At 48.4% G+C, this 19,068-nt stretch overlaps 1 protein-coding gene across 6 annotated transcripts in view; it reads left to right on the forward strand.

Annotated features, from left to right (window-relative positions):
* Positions 1-19,068, forward strand: part of NPHP4 (nephrocystin 4) — a 137,813-nt gene that overhangs the window by 81,159 nt on the left and 37,586 nt on the right. For all 6 annotated transcript variants that reach the window (XR_009729979.1, XM_061382913.1, XM_061382912.1 and 3 more), the window contains 5 exons: positions 3,459-3,520; positions 5,640-5,750; positions 7,006-7,154; positions 7,311-7,502; positions 7,953-8,140. Coding sequence is in view for 5 of the 6 variants with exons in the window: in XM_061382913.1 (XP_061238897.1) it covers positions 3,459-3,520; positions 5,640-5,750; positions 7,006-7,154; positions 7,311-7,502; positions 7,953-8,140 (702 nt within the window). In the remaining variant the exon portion in view is untranslated. The remainder of the gene's footprint in view (positions 1-3,458; positions 3,521-5,639; positions 5,751-7,005; positions 7,155-7,310; positions 7,503-7,952; positions 8,141-19,068) is intronic.

Consider the following 19,068-nt stretch of genomic DNA (forward strand, 5'->3'; position numbering starts at 1 on the left):
AGCGTTGTCTGCTTTTCAGTTCTCATTTGGGGACCGGCAGATCTGCACGGATGGGACATTTGGTTTATTTAATTTGGATTTATCGCCGCATTCACGTCACATTAATGTGATCGCCTTCACCCCAGGTTCCAAACATTTGAAAACACTGCCTCCCAAGACCTAATACAGAAGACACAAATATCTGCTGGTGTTTAACTGATGATGGAAACTTCTCCTGCTTCAATATTTTACCAACTTATATGGTTCCTCTGGAAATCTTAATGATATGCGGCTGTCACTTTAAGTGAGATGCTTTGGCTTCCTGTGATGAATTGTCCTTTTTATTCTTTCTGCAAAATTACCAGGGAGCAAAGGTCCATTCATCACCCTGCACGAGAGGGTGCCACTAGAGGGCCACTAGAGGGCCCTCTGTCTCCAGTTTTTGGAACTCGGCATCTCCCTGACCCACATTTTGCTTTTAAATGTTCCCGTGGTGTCGGAATTTTGGTGCATTCGCTTAATAGATATAAAAGCAGAAGGGGTCATTGACAATATGTAATCATGGTGTTTCCCAGAGTAATAAGGAGTTAGATTCTTGACTTTTGTGCTGGTGACACCCTCGGGAGCATCCTCTCTGTGCCCTGGTACGTGTCATCCAAAAATGAGGCAGCAGTGGGGAGAGCAAAAGATGTCACCCAGGGGATGGAAGTCAGGGCTGGCTCTCTGAGGGTGCGTTCTGCAGGAGACCATCAGTGAGCGGCTCAGAGCCCAGGCTTCTGAGCCTGGGCCTTGAAGGTGGCTCAGTCTAGGGCCCTGGGCACGTCTGGCACTCCTCACCACTCTAGGGCCTGATTAACTAGGTGGGGCACTTCCAGTTCTCGGCCTCCTGAGGTCTGGATTCCTTCAGCACAGAGACCCATGCCTGCTGCATCAACCAGCATCCTGTTATGTCTTCCTAGACTTTACTCACTTTCTCCATTTCTGTGATCAAAGTCTTCAAGAAAATGGCTTTCAAAGGCCAAATAATTAGGAATAAAGGCCTTTCAAATGGGTCTGCCTTGTAAATTCTTAGTGTCCCAGGTACCATGAAACACTCACTAATCCTTTATTTTCAAGGTCTGATGGGGAAAGCTGTTTTTCAGAATTTTTGTTTGAATCGTGGCGATTGTGTCTTTGGCTCTGATGACCCTTCCATCCCCTAACCCTTGGAGCCAGCTGTTCGGCCCCGTCCTGGAATATCCCCAGACCCCCACCCTCCTGGTCCAGGACCTGGCCCTCAGCTGCCACGGGTGCTAAGCAACAACTGCCTCTCCCTTAGATTAAGCACAAGTAGGTCTGTCTGCAGGGCAGCGTTTTCCTCCACAAACCCCCTTCGTCAGGCCCTGCCAGCACCCTCCCCACCACCCCCAGCCAAATACACAGCTGTGTTCATGCAAAAGTGTTGTCTGGAAGGAAGCTTGTAACACGGGGCAAAAGGCTTTAATGCTGTCTCTCACGCAGAGCTGGCTCCTGGCTGGTAGTCATGCATGGGGACTCCCCGACCCTAACCTTTCCAGGGAAGACAGTGGTGAGGCCTCTGCCTGCTCCAGCCTGGAGGATATTGCCAAGCCCAGTACCTGAGCACTCACGTATCTGTGCACTTACTCTCTGTCTCTCTGTGATGCTTGCCCACTCACTCGACTCATGAGAAGGGCTGAACTGGGAAGTAGTCCCCCTCGCCCTGGAGTATGAGTGGGCTTCAGACCTGCATAGTCTACACACTACCCACCCTGGGCCAGTGCAGAGAAGCACGCAGTGCAGCTGTGTGACCCTATGGGACGAGGACAGCCCAGGTTCAGGGCAGGTTGCAAGCCCCTTTGTGGCCTTTTTAGTCAGGTGTAGGGCATTTGAGCTTTGAGAGAGGACCAGACACCTTAGCTTCTGTCCACAGCACTTTTCAGTGAGTGGAGGCTGACTGGGAAGTAATTGGTTGTCAGGAAATTCATCTTCAGGCGGGCACAGTGGCTGCAGCTGCAAGCGTGAGGTTCTCTGTGTCCTGCACGGCGTGACCGACCCTATTGTGACTGGCGCGGGTGGTATGAAATCGCTGACTCAGCCCTTCCTGAGACTGCGGGGCCCTGAGCTGCCCAGTGTGCCTGGCAAAGCAGTTGTCTTGGCAAGTCCCACATCACGACGCACCCATCGACCTCCCGCTTTTTAATTGCTTCCAGGCTCCACACTCGGATGGACCGGCTTTTGTTTCAGGGCTTCCGTTTTCAGGAGCACGTGAGCCATTCTGATGGTTTCTTGTGCAGGGCATGGGCAGCAGAGACCACAGGGGAGGGAGGAAGGGCTAAACTTGGGTCCTCAGGGCCACTTGGGTGTGACTAGAGCAGGGCTGTTTACCTAGGGGAGGGCCGTGATTTCTCAGGATGTCCTGAAGTTCAGGAGGGGGTGGTGTCCACATGCAGCGGCCAGAGTCAGGTCCCCATGAAGGAGACTGTGGCGCGTGAGGCAGGTGTGGTCCTCAGGGGAACCGGGCAGGTGACTCAGACAGGTGTCCCGTTGCACCTGGGCCTTCGGGTGGGTGAGGAGCGCCCTGTCCGTGTGGGCCTGGGTCAGGCGGGCTGGAGGTGGTGGCACTGGCAGGTGAAGGCGGGAGAAACACGATGTGAGCGGGATGATGGCGAGGTGGTGGTGGCCCCAGACACAGGAGCTCAGTGCCGAGAGGCTGGGGGTTTCTGGGACTCGAGCGATGCCTGGGCTTCTGGGCTGGGGTGCGGGGCCTGGGATGGGGGTGGAAGCGGCGCAGGCAAACCCGGCCCGGCCCTGCCCTGGACCGAGCTCTGCGGGTGGAGATGGCGCCGTGGGGGCGGCTGTTCCCTCCACAGGTGGGCATCTTGGGCACTGCGGGAACCAGCCTGGCGTCACCCAGGGTCACCCTCGCTCCGGGGACCCTGAGGAGGACTGGCCTGGATTCTTCCTGGTACTAACATGCCTGCACTCTCACCCCTAGAGTGAGTGAGACTTGGGGGATGGGCTGTGAGTGATGCGAGAGCAGAGCCCCCACCCGTGGCATTTGCCGTGTGTGTGCAGCTGCGTAGAAGTTTCTCATTTAACTAAATAGCCAGTGGGCCCCAGCTGGGGAGGTCCCAGTCTGGACAGACATCAGAACCCGGCCCCCTGAAGGCAGGGGTGTGTGAGAGGGTGAAAGGAAGGGTGAGCCTTCTGAGAGCCTCACATCTCCCTGAGCACAGGCAGAGTGCCCACAGGAGCAGGAGAAGGAGGCTGTGGAAGTGGGGAGTGAGCTCGGGTTCCATCCTGCAGGCAGTGACCCCAGACGCACGCACTTGTCTGCCCACTAAGCGGGGAGACTCTGTGGTGGCCGCGCCCAGCTGTAGCACTGGTTACTGCTTGGGTGGGGTCGGGGGAGATGCGCGCCAGCCTGACTGAGCCGGGCTCTTGGTGTCCCTTCCCTGTTCCCCTGTGCTTCCTCACAGGTCCACCAGCATCGCCGTCCCAGGGGCTCACCGCTCCCCAGGACTCACCCATGGGACCAGGGGTAAGTCCAGGCCTGAGAGGCCTGTTTCAGAATTCCAGAATCACATATTTAAAGGTTCTGGGTCCAGCGAAGTCCTCTTGGTGTCTTTAAGAACACTTGATGTCCTGTTTACGTGTGTGGGTGGGAAGGATCCCGGCAAGCCTGAGAGGATGGGCCCCCAGGGACGGCGACCAGGGTGTCCTCAGCCGCCCCCTGCCTGTCTCTGCAGCTGGTCCCAGAGCTGGCTATCGGGGCAGTGACTTCGGTGGTTGTTATCCATCCTCCGGTTGCCGTTGAAGGCCTGTTTCCACACTCAGAATGTGTTCTCCCTGGCAGTTACGTTTGGTGGCTGATGATCATTCAGGACTGGTTGGCCTTGGTTTTTCTCTTGAGACCCTGGGGTGTGCCCTCCCGGCGTCTCTGCTAGGAGAAGGTGCTGGCTGGCTGCGGCGTCCCTGGGCAGCAGCTGGGCAGGTACCCTGAGCATCTGATGCTGGTGGGGACAGGACCTTGACCTGCAGGCCTGTCAGAGAGCAGATACCTCCTCTGGTCTGGGAGCGTGCAGCCACCCTTCAGGGATCCTGAGCTGGTTGTGGGTCTGCCCATAGCTCTGGGGTGGCTCTGGCCACGTGGTTTGAATTAGGTCAGAGCTGGTTTGTCTTCCCGATGACCTTGTCTGCCAGTACCATTCTGGACATTGACTTTCTAGAAAAGTCAAATTGTTCAGTATCTGAGGCTGGCTCAGGACAGGGCTTTAACGAGCACCATGCAGCTTGGAAACTGGATCAGAGTGGGTGTTGCATTTGCCTGAAGACACTTTCGGGGCAGCCTCCCGGCCCCTGCTGTCCTGTCCCCATATCCCCTGCAGTGTTTGGCATGGTGCCTCTGAGTGCTGGACGGCCACAGAACAGCACCGCCCGCCCCCAGAGGCCAGAGAGGCTCAGGATGGCTGCTGGGGTCAAGGGGAGCTGAGCCGACCCTACATTCCTCTCTGCCCCAAGATGCTGCCTGGGCCCCCAGGGCCCCCCACCCATTTCCTCAACACCTCTTCATGTGCTGGGTCCTTTCTGTACCAGCGCCACCCGCCACGCCACCACCACAGCCACCCCTGGGCTGATGGTCACTGCTGATGGCAGATGTCCCATTTGTAACACATACTACATTATAAACAGGATTTGAGAGATGGGTCTTCAGTAGGGTCAGGGCCCTTCACCACCCCACGTCAGCCTTTCACATTGACCTTCACTCCCTGCGTATGTGTACCATCTGTGGAAGGCTGACCCCATGTTGGGTACATGCCAAGTCCTTTCCCACAGCAGCCCTGTGATTTAGCTGCTGTCAGCATCCCCCTTTTACAGGTGAGGAGACTGAGGCAAAACCAAGTGAGTTAGGTGACTCGCCCACATCATGTGGCAGTCAAGTGGTGGAGTGGGGATTCCAGGGCCCACATCAGTTGCCATCATGGTCATCCCATAACGGGCAGGTTCATGTCATAGGAACACAGGTGGTTAGAATCAGAAGGGTCATGGAGGAGTTCAGCCCGGGGATGGGGATAAAACCCAAAGAAGTTCAGAGACCAGACCTGCAGCCTGAGTGGAGAGAACCCAGCTTCCCCTCCACTTGCTTTTCCTTATTAATACTGCTGCTGCTGCTGCTAAGTCGCTTCAGTCATGTCCGTTTCTGTGCGACCCCATAGACGGCAGCCCACCAGGCCCCGCCGTCCCTGGGATTATCCAGGCAAGAACACTGTAGTGGGTTGCCATTTTCTTCTCCAATGCATGAAAGTGAAAAGTGAAAGTGAAGACGCTCAGTCATATCCAACTCTTAGCGACCCCATGGACTGCAGCCTACCAGGCTCCTCCGTCCATGGGATTTTCCAGGCAAGAGGACTGTAGTGGGGTGCCACTGCAGTGTGGGAGAGATCGCCTAATTGCAGCTCTTGGTGATGAGAGTAGAAGCAATTAGACTCAGTGCCTGGTCCAGAGCAGCTGGTGACCAGGAGATTCCAGACCTTGCTGCCTCCTGGGGCCACAACTAGAGTCCTCCTTCCCCTGGAGGGTCAGTGCTGAGAGGGCAGGAGGGGCTCTGTGAAGTTACTGGGGTGCCTTTTGTCATCTCACCCAAGCTTTCTTCCCTTCAGCTGTCACTTTCTCAGCTGGCGGCTTCCCCACCATCCCCAGCTCCCCGCCGCCGCTCGGCCAAACCCTCATCACAGCCACCTGGGAGCCCTGTGCCCTCCCTGGTCCCAGGGGTAAGTAGCCCGCCCCTTCCCCCTATCCTGTCTCCTTCCTGAGAATGGCTCCAGACTCCCAACTCGGTTGAAGTCTCTGACTTGGCTGGCTGCCCTGGGCCTTGGCGAGGTGGCCGAGGCCTTCATGGGGTCCCTGTGAAGCAGGCATAGGGATGGGGGCTGGACATTGCCTCCTTTCCAGGTTCCAGATATCTTCCACCATCTGTCTTGGTGACCAAGGGTTTGATTTGGGAGGTGTTCCTGCCACAGGGCTTGATTTCTGCGTTTGTCCTACCCGAGAAAACAAAGCGCCCTTAGACCTCTGAACACAAGAGAAAAAGAGAAGTTTCCCTGGAGATGTAACTAGAGGCTGATCCAAGCTGCCAGCTCCCCCTCCAGCATGCTTGCCTCCCTGTCTGAGGCCAGAGGCATCTGTGAAGCTCACCACCCCAGATTCCAGTGGAGCTAATGGGCCGAAATAGGCCTGTTTCCTTCCACTGGCCTTGGGGGACCCACATAGAGTTTCCTGGTTCACTTGCAAACTCAGTCTTGCCCTGGAAGTCTGTCGAAGCAAAGCAGCTCTAGTTGATTACTTACCTGAAAATCCTCATGCTGAAATGCCTTATTCCAAAATATTTCTGGGCTCATGTAGTCAGGAAGATCTTACATCTCTTCTGTTACTGGTGACCAAGTCACTTGGGGTTCCTTCTGAATGAAATGAGAAGCTGGGGAAGCCAGCTCTAGAGAGAGTATCCTGGATCCCAATAAGGTCTTCACTTAGACAGAGGTGGGAGGTGGATGCAGGTGGGTGCCTAGAGCACTGGGTGACGTGAGGACAGGGAGCATCTGTACGTGCGAGGGCTCTGTCCCACAGGCTCCCTTGCATTGCTGGAGACAGTTTCATCTTCCTGTTCCATCGACATGGTTTTAATGTTAATTTGCCCTCTCAGGCATCAGGCATCTTCCAGGCTACTGATCTGTTCATAAAATCAGTGGTTCCTTCCTTGTTGCTTTTCAACTCACATAAAATACAGGATGCCCAGGTGAATTAGAATTTCAGATAAACAATCACTTTTTAGTGTATGTCCTGGATATTGCCCAGGACATGCTTATACTAAAATTATTCACCACTTACCTGAGGTTGCAATGCAACTGAGCCTCCTGTGTTTTCATTTGCCATGTGGCAGGGGCGGTTCATCCATGAGCCCCACGTCCAGCTTCCTTGGTTACGGGTGGGGCTTCTTGGCCTCACCTGGGGCCCCACTGTGTTTGGCAGGAGTTCCCCTTGGAGGGCAGGATCTCTCACCTGGAGGCTGACCTGAGCCAGACAGCCTTAGCCCTGGGAACGTCCGCTGCTGACCACTTGCAGGAACTGCCTTTCACACCCGTGCACGCCCCGATCATTGCAGGAACCCAGACCAGGAGGTGAGGAGCAGGTCTGGGAGGGACCCCAGGCAAGCATTGTGCATCAAGACCCCGTGACTCCCTGAACAGCAGGCTTTCCCAGAGAGGTGACTGTCCGGGTCCCGCCCCTCAGTCGGCCTTCTCCTGGAGGCTGGCTCAGAGGGCCATCCGTTCCAGCTCTGGAGGGAAGCTGTCACGGGCATCCCTGGCGCTGCTGCAGTCCGCTGGCTTTCCCGAGATTCTGGACGCCAACAAGCAACCAGCTGAGGCTGTGAGTCCTACAGACCCCGTGAAGTTCAGCCCTCAGAAGGAAGAATCAGACTGTCTACAAGGCAATGAGATAGTGTTGCAATTTCTTGCCTTTAGCAGGTAAATTCTTGATTATTTCGTCTGTTACTCTGTACCTGGCTTTTGCATTTCTTGTGTTGAGGGAAAGCTTCCATATGGTTCTGACCCGGCAGAAACCTATGATCAGGTCTTAGTGATTATGGAATGCCCTGTGTCTTTGTTTCAGTCCGGCTGGGACGCACCCCCAGCCATTTCCAAATGCTATAAACTCTGCTTTACCTGGTCTCCTATGGTCCTTAGTTACAACATGGACAGCGTGTTGCCCAGTTCTTGGGTGCTGGTGTAGCCCTGAGGGCAGGGCTCTCCATCACGCCTGAAGGGGGAATGCTCAGAGGGTTCCCAGACATTACCGTGTGGCTGCTGTGGGGGTGGAGGAAGTGGTCTCTTACCTATGGTCTCCCCACAAGCGTGTGATGAAAGCCCAGTTCTCCGCCAGGATGCCTGGTTGACTCGGGGTGTTGTTGGATCCAGGGTGCCCCAGGATGAGCAGGCAGCGCCATGGCCACAGACTGTGTACTTCACCTTCCAATTCTACCGCTTCCCACCCGAGACCACGCCACGGCTGCAGCTCGTGGAGCTGGCCAATGCTGGGAAGACCAGCTCTGCCTCCCTGTCGCACATCCTCGCCCAGATCCAGAAGGATGGCTCCTTTGATGCGGGTGAGCCTAGGGGTCTGGCACACACAGAACCCAGTGCTGAGCTCTGTCTGTGAGTTTTATTATTTAAAACATGCTGAAAAATGAAAAACTTCAAACAGGTACAGAATTTGAGCAACTAGCATAATGAATAATCAGTGCTCCTGCCAATCAGCTCTGACGATTGTCAACGACATCCCACCCAGACCCCTCCCCAAACCGGGGCTATCCGAACCATATCCTAGACATATAATTTCATCTCTAGATGTTCTCTTATGTGTATCTAAAAACGTAGAGTCTTTAAAAAAAAAAGCCTTTTAGCTTTAACCATTAAAAAAACTTTATTATTTATTTGAAGCATGTGGGGTCTTTGATCTTCATTGCAGCATGCGTGCTAAGTCTCTTCAGTCATGTCCCGCTCTTTGCAGTCCTAGGGACTGTACCCTGCCAGGCTCCTCTGCATCATGTGGGATCTTTGGTTGAGCAATGCAAACTCTTAGCTGTGGCTTGCAGGACCTAGTTCCCTGATCAGGGACTGAACCTGGGCCCCCTGCATTGGGAGCATAGAGTCTTAGACACTGGACCACCCGAGAAGTCCCTAGAATCTTTTCTTTTTTTTGAGAAACATAACTCAATAATATTATCCCACTCAAAAAAGAATGATGATTTAATATTAGCAAATATTTGGCCAGTGTTAACATTTCCCCAGTAATTTCATAAAAATTTTTAATAGTTTGTTCAAATCAACACCTGAGGTCCATATGTTGGGAAGCTGTGCCTCTCAAGTCTCTTTCTACCTGTAGTTGTCATCACCTTCCCATCCCTGCTTTTTCATTTTTATTTGTTTGTTGAAGTCATAGAGTTGCTGGCCCCCTAGAGCCTCCCAGAGCCTGCACTTTGGTTTCAAGGCTCAGTGGTGGCTTCTGCAGTGCTCCTCTCATCCCCGTTTCTCCTGTGAATTGGAGTGAGATCTAGATGCAAGGGCAGGCGCATGCTCTTCGTATGGGGCAAAGAGTCTTTGTCACTGGTGGTGTGTCCCCATCTCTGCTGACACCTGGTTACTTCTTATACTACTTCTAGAATACTTCTTCATTTATCAGCCAGAATGCTTCCTTAAAAAGAAACTTCTCCTCATCAACTGTTTGGTTACCTAGAGGTGCAATTCATATAGGGAAGCCAAAACAATGCATGTTTTCCCCTTTATTTGCTGATTTTCAAAGTAACCAGACAGTTACCAGTATCCTTCAAAGATGGCTCCAAAGGCTTTTTTTTTTTTTTTCCTCATATCATTATGAACCAATGGATTTACACTGCAGTGTATTGGAATATACCAAATATGTTGTTGTCTTTGGCCAGTCACATGGCTCATAAGGGACAGAGCTGAGGTCTGAACCACCACTGCCTCTTGAGTAGAAAGTAACAGGTGGAGAAAGGTGTGTTAAAATGTTAAATAAAAGTAGCTTAACAATATTAACATCAGACAAAAGAGACAAGGCAAATGCATTGCTAGGAATCAAGAAACCTATTAAATAATAATCGAGAGTAATTCACTAGGAAAAATGACCTTCAATCTGTGAACTTCCAACAGACAACCTCCAAATACGAAGGACTAGTTAATGGACTTTATAGGGAGAAGCTGACAAACCTATAATCATAGATTGTGATACATTTCTCTCAGTGAATTGATAGATAAAGCAGAAAAAATTAATGATGATATTATAAAATACAGTTTAGAAAGATGGTACTATAAAACCTGTACAACCAATTTAGAGAACATATGTTATTTTCAGGTATACTTTAAAACTTATACAAACTGATTATTCATAGATATATATATATATATCTTAGGTCACCAAGCAGGTATTGTCATATACGTAATCTAATTTTACAGCACTCTTTGACTGTCATACCTCAAGGTCAGAAATCATCATTCATTACCTTTCCCCCAGAAGGTTCCAAACTGCTGGATTTTTGCATTTTAAAATATACTTATAATTTTCCTGTAGGTCAATAAAAAAATCAATATAGAGATGGCTGTTTAAAACTGAATGAAAAAATGATACTGTACATCAAAACTATTAAGTAAAATGGCAGTTCCAGGGAAATTTGCAGCTTTAAATGCTGATATTGGAAATGAAGAAAGTATCTTTCTTAAATATTAATTTTTAATGGAGTAGCATTGCTTTACAATGTTGTTAGTTTCTACAGTACAGCAAAGTGAATCAGCCATACGTATACACATATCCCCTCTTTTTGGATTTCCTTCCCATTTAGGTCACCGCAGAGCACTGAGCCTTCTGGGGGAAAGGCCATGAATGATTTCTGACCTTGAGGTAGGACAGTCAAACAATGTGTAAAATTAGATTAGGTATATGGCAATAACTGCTTGGTGACCTAAGATGTATACACATATCAATGAATAATCAGTTTTTATATAAGACCAATATGCCAGCAAATTTGGAAGACTCAGCAGTGGCTGCAGGACTGGAAAAGGTCCATTTTCATTCCAGTCCCAAAGAAAGGCAATGCCAAAGAATGCTCAAACTATCGCACAATTGCACTCATCTCACACGCTAGTAAAGTAATGCTCAAAATTCTCCAAATTAGGCTTCAGCAATATGTGAACCATAAACTTCCAGATGTTCAAGCTGGTTTTAGAAAAGGCAGAGGAACCAGAGATCAAATTGCCAACATCGGCTGGATCATCAAAAAAGCAAGAGAGTTCCAGCAAAACATCTATTTCTGCTTTATTGACTATGCCAAAGCCTTTGACTGTGTGGATCACAATAAACTGTGGAAAATTCTGAAAGAGATGGGAATACCAGACCACCTGACCTGCCTCTTGAGAAACCTATATGCAGGTCAGGAAGCAACAGTTAGAACTGGACATGGAACAACCGACTGGTTCCAAATAGGAAAAGGAGTACATCAAGGCTGTATATTGTCACCATGCTCGTTTAACTTCTATGCAGAGTACATCATGAGAAACGCTGGGCTGGAAGAAACACAAGCTGGAATCAGGATTGCCAGGAGAAATATCAATAACTTCAGATATGCAGATGATACCACCCTTATGGCAGAAAGTGAAGAGGAACTCAAAAGCCTCTTGATGAAAGTGAAAGTGGAGAGTGAAAAAGTTGGTTTCAAGCTCAACACTCAGAAAATGAAGATCATGGCATCTGGTCCCATCACTGCATGGGAAATAGATGGGGAAACAGTGGAAACAGTATCAGATTTTATTTTTTGGGGCTCCAAAATCACTGCAGATGGTGACTGCAGCCATGAAATTAAAAGATGCTTACTGCTTGGAAGGAAAGTTATGACCAACCTAGATAGCATATTGAAAAGCAGAGATATTACTTTGCCAACAAAGGTCCATCTAGTCAAGGCTATGGTTTTTCCAGTAGTCATGTATGGATGTGAGAGTTGGACTGTGAAGAAAGCTGAGCACCGAAGAATTGATGCTTTTGAACTGTGGTGTTGGAGAAGACTCTTGAGAGTCCCTTGGACAGCAAGGAGATCCAACCAGTCCATTCTCAAGGAGATCAGTCCTGGGTGTTCTTTGGAAGGAATGATGTTAAAGCTGAAACTCCAGTACTTTGGCTACCTCATGCGAAGAGTTGACTCATTGGAAAAGATTGATGCTGGGAGGGATTGGGTGCAGGAGGAGAAGGGGACGACAGAGGGTGAGATGGCTAGATGACATCACTGACTTGATGGATGTAAGTTTGAGTGAACTCCGGGAGTTGGTGATGGACAGGGAGGCCTGGCGTGCTGCAATTCATGAGGTCGCAAAGAGTCGGATATGACTGAGTGACTGAACTGAACTAAGACCATCTTTCTAAATAAAGTCCTTATTGCCAAATTCAGACTTAAATTGAAGAAAGTAGGGAAAATCACTAGACCATTCAGGTATGACCTAAATCAAATCCCTTACAATTATACAGTGGAAGTGAGAAATAGATTCAGGGGATTAGATCTGGTAGACAGAGTGCCTGAAGAACTATGGATGAAGGTTCATGACATTGTACAGGAGGCAGTTATCAAGACCACCCCCAACAGAAAGAAATGCAAAAGGGCAAAATGGTTGTCTGAGAAGGCCTTACAAATAGCTGGAAAAGAAGAGAAGAGAAAGGCAAAGGAGAAAAGGAATGATATACCCATTTGAATGCAAATCCAAAGAACAGCAAGGAGAGATAAGAAAGCCTTCCTCAATGATCAGTGCAAAGAAATAGAGGAAAACAATAGAATGGGAAAGACTAGGGATCTCTTCAAGAAAATTAAAGATACCAAGGGAACATTTCATGCAAAGATGGGCACATAAAGGACAGAAACAGGATGCACCTAACAGAAGCAGAAGGTATTAGGAAGAGGTGGCAAGAATACACAGAAGAACTATACAAAAAAGATCTTCGTGACCAGATAACCACGATGGTGTGATCACTTGCCTAGAACCAGACATCCTGGAATGTGAAGTCAAGTGGGCCTTAGGAAGCATCACTATGAACAAAGCTAATGGAGGTGATGGAATTCCAGTTGAGCTATTTCAAATCCTAAAGGATGATGGTGTGAAAGTGCTGCACTCAATATGCCAGCAAATTTGGAAAAATCAGCAGAGGCCACAGGATTGGAAAAGGTCAGTTTTCATCCCAATCCCAAACAAAGGCAGTGCCAAAGAATGTTCAAACTACGGCACAATTGCACACATCTCACACGCTAGCAAAGTAATGCTGAAAATTCTCCAAGTGAGACTTCCATAGTACATGAACTGTGAACTTTCAGATGTTCAAACTGGATTCAGAAAAGGCAGAGGAACCAGAGATCAAATTGCCAACATCTGTTGGATCATCGAAAAAGCAAGAGAATTCCAGAAAAACATCTATTTCTGCTTTGTTGATTATGCCAAAGCTTTTGACTGTGTAGATCACAACAAACTGTGGAAAATTCTTCAAGAGATGGGAATACCAGACCACCTGACCTGCCTCCTGAGAAATCTGTATGCAGGTCAAGAAGCAACAGTTAGAACTGGACATGGAACAACAGACTGGTTCCAAATTGCGAAAGGAGTACGTCAAGGCGGTATATTGTCACCCTGCTTAATTAACTTATATGCAGAGTATATCATGAGAAATGCAGGGTTCGGTGAAGAACAAACTGGAATTAAGATTGCTGGGAGAAATACCAATAACCTCACATACACAGATGAGACCACCCTTATGGCAGAAATTTAAGAGGAACTAAAGAGCCCCTTGATGAAAATGAAAGAGGAGAGTGAAAAAGTTGCCTCAAAACTCAACATTCAAAAAACTAAGATCATGTCATCCGGTCCCATCACTTCATGCAAATAGATAGGGAAACAATGGAAACAGTCGGAGACTTTATTTTCTTGAGCTCCAAAATCACCTTGGAAGAAAAGCCATGACCAACCTAGATGGTATATTAAAAAGCAGAGACATTACTTTGCCAACAAAGATCTATATAGTCAAGTCTATGTTTTTTCCAGTAGTCATGTACGGATGTGACAGTTGGGCCATAAAGAAAGCTGAGTGCCCAAGAATCGATATTTGGAGTTCCTTGGAGTGCAAGGAGATCAAACCAGTCAGTCCTAAAGGAAATCAGTCCTGAATATTCATTGGAAGGACTGATGCCGAAGCTGAAACTCCAGTACTTTGGCCACCTGATGCGAAGAAGTGACACCTTGGAAAAGATCCTGATGCTGGGAAAGATTGAAGGCGGGAGGAGAAGGGGATGACAGAGGATGAAATGGTTGGATGGCATCACTGACTCAATGGCCATGAGTCTGAACAAGCTCCAGGAGTTCGTGATGGACAGGGAAGCCTGGCGTGCTGCAGTCCATGGGGTTGCAAAGAGTCAGACACGACTGAGTGACTGAACTGTTCAGCTCAGGAAGTTTGGTGGAAGAAAAAAAAAAGAAAAGAAAACAGAACAACCCCAATAAAAGTAGAAGGAAAGAAATTTAAAAATGAGTATAAATGGTTGGAAAACAAAGAAGTAATGTGAAGGGTCGGCCAGATTGTTAGTCACTAGGGCTCATGGGTACACAGGTGATGCTCTGTTCCCTTGCCCAAGGTCAGCATCAATGGGGAGTGTCGGAGCAGGTGTGGGGTGGCGCTAGACCGAAAGCTAGGCTTGCTGAGCCCCCATCAGGTGAGTGGCAGGGAGAGGTCAGGCTCGCAGCCACAGTCAGCCTTGATCCTTGGGGCAGAGCTGCCATCCCCGTTTGCCTGTGGACCACAGCATCCTCTCTTCCTGTGGATAAATCTGAAAAGAATAGTCAGGGGAAAGGGTGAGCAGCTCGGGCCCTGTTCTTTCTGCCAAACCCACTAGCCTGTGAGCTAATTTTGCTCTGGGGAGGGGCGTGTGCTGGGCAGAGGGTGGGCACAGGAGGCCCCTCTGTGGAGAGGTGGGGCTGGGGAAGGATGGGCTCCTATAACCTTCTTGCATTTCGTTCTCTCCACCCCTGAACTTAACCATTGAGGGTACGGTCAGTGGGGGTGTGGCCTTTTGGTGGGACTAGTCTTCATGGGGGAGGTTTCCCAGCCTCCCTGGGACCACTTCTCCCAAACCAACCATCTTTCCTTCAGGACCGGTGGTGGATAGTTTATAACTTATGTCCTCAGAAGGCTTTGAATTGGACCAGAATAATGCATAGATTTCAAGGCTCCTCTGCACCTGTTGCTGAGAATTCATTCCCTATTTCCCATTCTAAGTTCTAGCCAGTCCCTTGATCCAGTTTAGCTCATCAGAGATTCTGCTGTGAGGTTAAATGATAGCCTGAAGATAATTCAATAAAAAAGGCCAGTCACTTAGAGGTGCTCCTGATTTGACTATAAACCCCTTTCCATTAGGAATTTCCCAGAGAGAAATTAGTCCAAAAATTAAATTTCCCTGCAAGTGGAAGTCCAAAGAAATTAAACTCCAAAATCAAATTTTTCTTGTCAGGGTGAATTAAAATTCAAAGTCTAAAATTAATCTTAAAGTCCAGAAAGGCTTTACAATTTCTTACACAGCTGAGTCTCGGTGAAAGATGCCTCTGACTGGGCAGATCTGGGCTTCTTCCTTCAGCAGCTTAAACTCAGGGGTCCTCTGTGGATGTCCCTCAAGGCTTCAGAAGTTGTACTGGTTGAGCACCAGCGCTTTCATGTCCCTCACTTAAGACATGTTTTCTTTTGTTGTTGAAATATTGGATTGGTCCAAGAGTTCGTTCAGATTTTTTCCACCAGATGTTATGGAAAAAGTTATGACACTTTTTGGCCAACCTAATATAGCATGCCTACAACAGAGTACACTGTCCCATGGATTTTATAAAATTGATAGATTTTATTTGTCAGAGCAGTTTTAGATTTATAGAGAAAGTGAGCAGATAGTCAGGAGTCCCCATATACTTCCTGTCCCCATCAGTTCAGTTTAGTTCAGTTGCTCAGTTGTGTCTGAGTCTTTGCAACCCCATGGACTGCAGCACACCAGGCTTCCCTGTTCATCGCCAACTCCTGAAGCTTGCCCGACTCTTTGCGACCCCATTAAGTGCAACATGCCAGGCTTCCCTGTCCATCACCAACTCCTGGAGCTTACTCAAACTCATGTCCATCAAGTCGGTGATGCCATACAACCATCTCGTCCTCTATCATCCACTTCTCCTCTCACCTTCAATCTTCCCCAGCATCAGGGGGCTGACTGAACTGAACTGAAGTGTAGTTGAAGCACTGAATAATTGATGCTTTTGAAGTGTGATGCTGGAGAAGACTCTTGAGAGTCCCTTGGACTGCAAGGAGATCAAACCAGTCAGTCCTAAAGGAAATCAACCTTGAATAGTCATTGGAAGGACTTAACACTGAAGTTCCAATACTTTGGTCACCTGATGTGAAGAGCTGACTCATTGGAAAAGACTCTAATACTAGGAAAGATGGAAGGCAAAAGGAGAAGGGGTTGGCAGAGGATGAGATGGTTGAATGGCATTACTGACTCAATGGACATGAATCTGAGCAACCTCCGGGAGATAGTGCATGACAGAAGAGCCTGGCATGCTGCAGTCCATGGGGTTGCAGAGAGCCAGACACAACTTAGCAACTGAACGACAACAAGAAGGGTAGCTGCTGTTCTGAGTTCTATCATTCTAGATCCGTTTTATCTGTTTTTTGAACTTAAAGAGGAGCATATTGTATGTACCCTTGGAATCTAACTTCTTTCGCTCAGCCTCATGTCTGAGATTCATTCATGTTGCTGTATGTAGTGGCAGCTTATCTGTGGTCTTGGCTGTATAGAAACACATCATTGGAATATTCCACAGGGTTTACCCATTCTGCTGTTCACAGTCTGTTGAATCATTTCCAGGTTTTGGCTCTTTTGAATACTACTACTATGAACATTTGTAAAAATTGTGAAGTGACCAGCACAAGTCTAGGTAACATCCATCATCAAACATGTGAATCATAAAATTCTTTTAATCCTTGTGTGAGAACTTTTACGATATACTCTCTCAGCAACTTTCAAATGTGCAATATGGTGTTATTAACTATAGTCACCATGATGTCCATTGCATCCCCATGAGTTACTTATTTTATACCTGGAAGTTTGCACCTTTTAACCCCTTCACCCGTTTTACCTACCCACTCCCCCCTGACCCCACCTCTTGCAACTACCAGTCTCTTCTCTGTATTTAACAAGCCTGATTTTTTTTTTTTTTTAAGATTTCACATATAAGTGAGATCATATGGTATATGTCTCAAACCCACATCTCTTGCATCTCCTGCATTGGCAGGGGGATTTCTTTACTACTAGCACCACCTGGGAACCCCCTGATCCATCCACATTGTTGCAAATGACAAGATAGCCTTCTTTTTAATGGCTAAATAATATTTCACATATTAACATAACATGTTTTCTTTCATTGAAGCACTTATTTATTTATTTGGCTGCACTGGGTCTTAGTTACGACACACGGGGTCTTCGCTGCGGTGCACAGGCTGCTCCCCAGTTGTGACGTGGGCTGCAGAGCACATAGGCTCAGTAGTTGTGTCGCACGGGCTTAGTTGCCCTGCGGCATGTGAGATCTCAGCTCCCTGACCAGGGCTTGAAGCCACATCCCCTGCACTGGAAGGTGGATTCTCAGCCACTGGGCCACCAGGGAAGTCGCCACAGCATGTTTTCTTTATCTGTTCATCCACAGATGGACACTCAGGTTTCTTCCACATCTTGGCTATTGTAAATAATGCTACAGTGAACATGAGGCTGCAGAATATTTTCGAGTTAGTGTTTTTTTTTTTTTTTTCCTTTATTTTCTTTGGTTAAATATCCAAGAGTGGGACTGCTGGTTCATATGGTAATTCTATTTTTAAGTTTTTTGAGGAACCTCCACAGAGCTTTCATAGTAGCTGTGCAAAGTTACATTCCCAGCAACAGTAGATGAGGGTCGCCCTTTCTCCACGCCCTCTCCAGTACTGGCCGGTACTGGAGATCATTCTTTTGGTGTATCCGCGTTGTTCTGTGCCTGGGACTGAAGTCGCTGGGTCTCTGGCAGCACAGGTCTAGCTTTTGTGGGTTCCGCAAGCAGCTTACACACCCACTGGAGTAGATGCCACGCCTGAACCACTTGTGTCCTTCCAATTGTGGAGTGTGTGTGGTTCTGTTTGTCTCTTCACGGTCCTGGTGGGTGCCGGCCTCTCCCGGTGTGCAGCCTCTCGGATGACCGATGACCTTCCACACACCGTCGCCTTAGGCCGATCCTCCTTTGAAGTGCTTTGCCCGCTTTTCATTGTGCTGTGTGTTTTTCAGTTTGTGGGTGTTATGTGTATATCCCGATCCCAGTCCTTCTTGAGATGTTAGAAATAGCTCCTCCCACTCTGTGCCTTGCCTTTGATTGTTAATGGTGTCTTTTGTTTAACAGTAGTTTTCCATTAGGTTCAGTTTATCAGTCTTTTTCTTAATGGATAGATTTCCTAAGTTGTGGGCTTCCCAGGTGGTGCTAGTGGTAAAGAATCTACCTGTCAATGCAGGAAACACAAGAGTTATTGGTTCAATCCCTGGGCCGGAAAGATCCCCTGGAGAAGGAAATGGCAACCCGTGTCAGTATTCTTGCCTGGAAAAGTCCATGGACAGAGAAGCCTGGCATGCTACAGTCCACGGGGTCACAAGAGTCACAAGTCCATGGGGACATGACTGAGCACACAGCACACCTAAGCTGCATTCCAAAATGAGTCTGTCTACACAAAGTTTTGAAGATACACTCTGTGTTGTCTTCTTGAAGCCTTTTTATATATTCACATTTAGAATCCATCTGGAATTGATTTTGTGTATCCCGTGAGGTGGGGGTGGAGGTTTGTGACCTTCATAAAGATTCCAGAGAGTTAATAGGACATAAAAGGTTTTAAAAAGCAGGGACTCCATACTCACCAAGCTTGAAAAGTGAGTCATTCCTCAACCTTGAATAGTTGTCTTAAGCAAAATGATGTTCCCAGGATCCAAAGTTTGGTTTTGCCAAAGACGAAAGCGGAGACTCAGGGGTGAATGAGGGCAGAGGGACAAAGCCTTGGTCTCAGCTCCGCCACACAGCTGCCCTTTCTTGGTGGCTGGACCCGCTTATGGAAAGCAGCATTTGAGACGTTGTCTCTGGGCAAAGATTGGACATTTACAGTCTTGGCAGCCCCAACCGCTGGTTCTCACGGAGGGCACTGCTTCCTCTCAAGGTCTGCGTCCTGGTCTCTAGAGTCCATGACGTGGTTCCCATGCTCCCTAGTGGGCAGCTCTCAGCAGGCTCATGAGGTCCTATAGTAGGAATCACAGCTTGTTGAACCTGGGGCCGGTGGGCCTCACGACCGCCTCTGCCACATTATCCATTGTGCTACATTGTGAGAAGAATTCCTTTTTGTTTCTTCTTTTTCTTCACGAGTGGGGTGTGCCTCTGGAGTTTCTTCTCTTTCTACCGTCCCCTCTCC

The sequence above is a fragment of the Bos javanicus genome, chromosome 16 (genome assembly GCF_032452875.1).
Source record: "Bos javanicus breed banteng chromosome 16, ARS-OSU_banteng_1.0, whole genome shotgun sequence".
Taxonomy (NCBI): domain Eukaryota; kingdom Metazoa; phylum Chordata; class Mammalia; order Artiodactyla; family Bovidae; genus Bos; species Bos javanicus.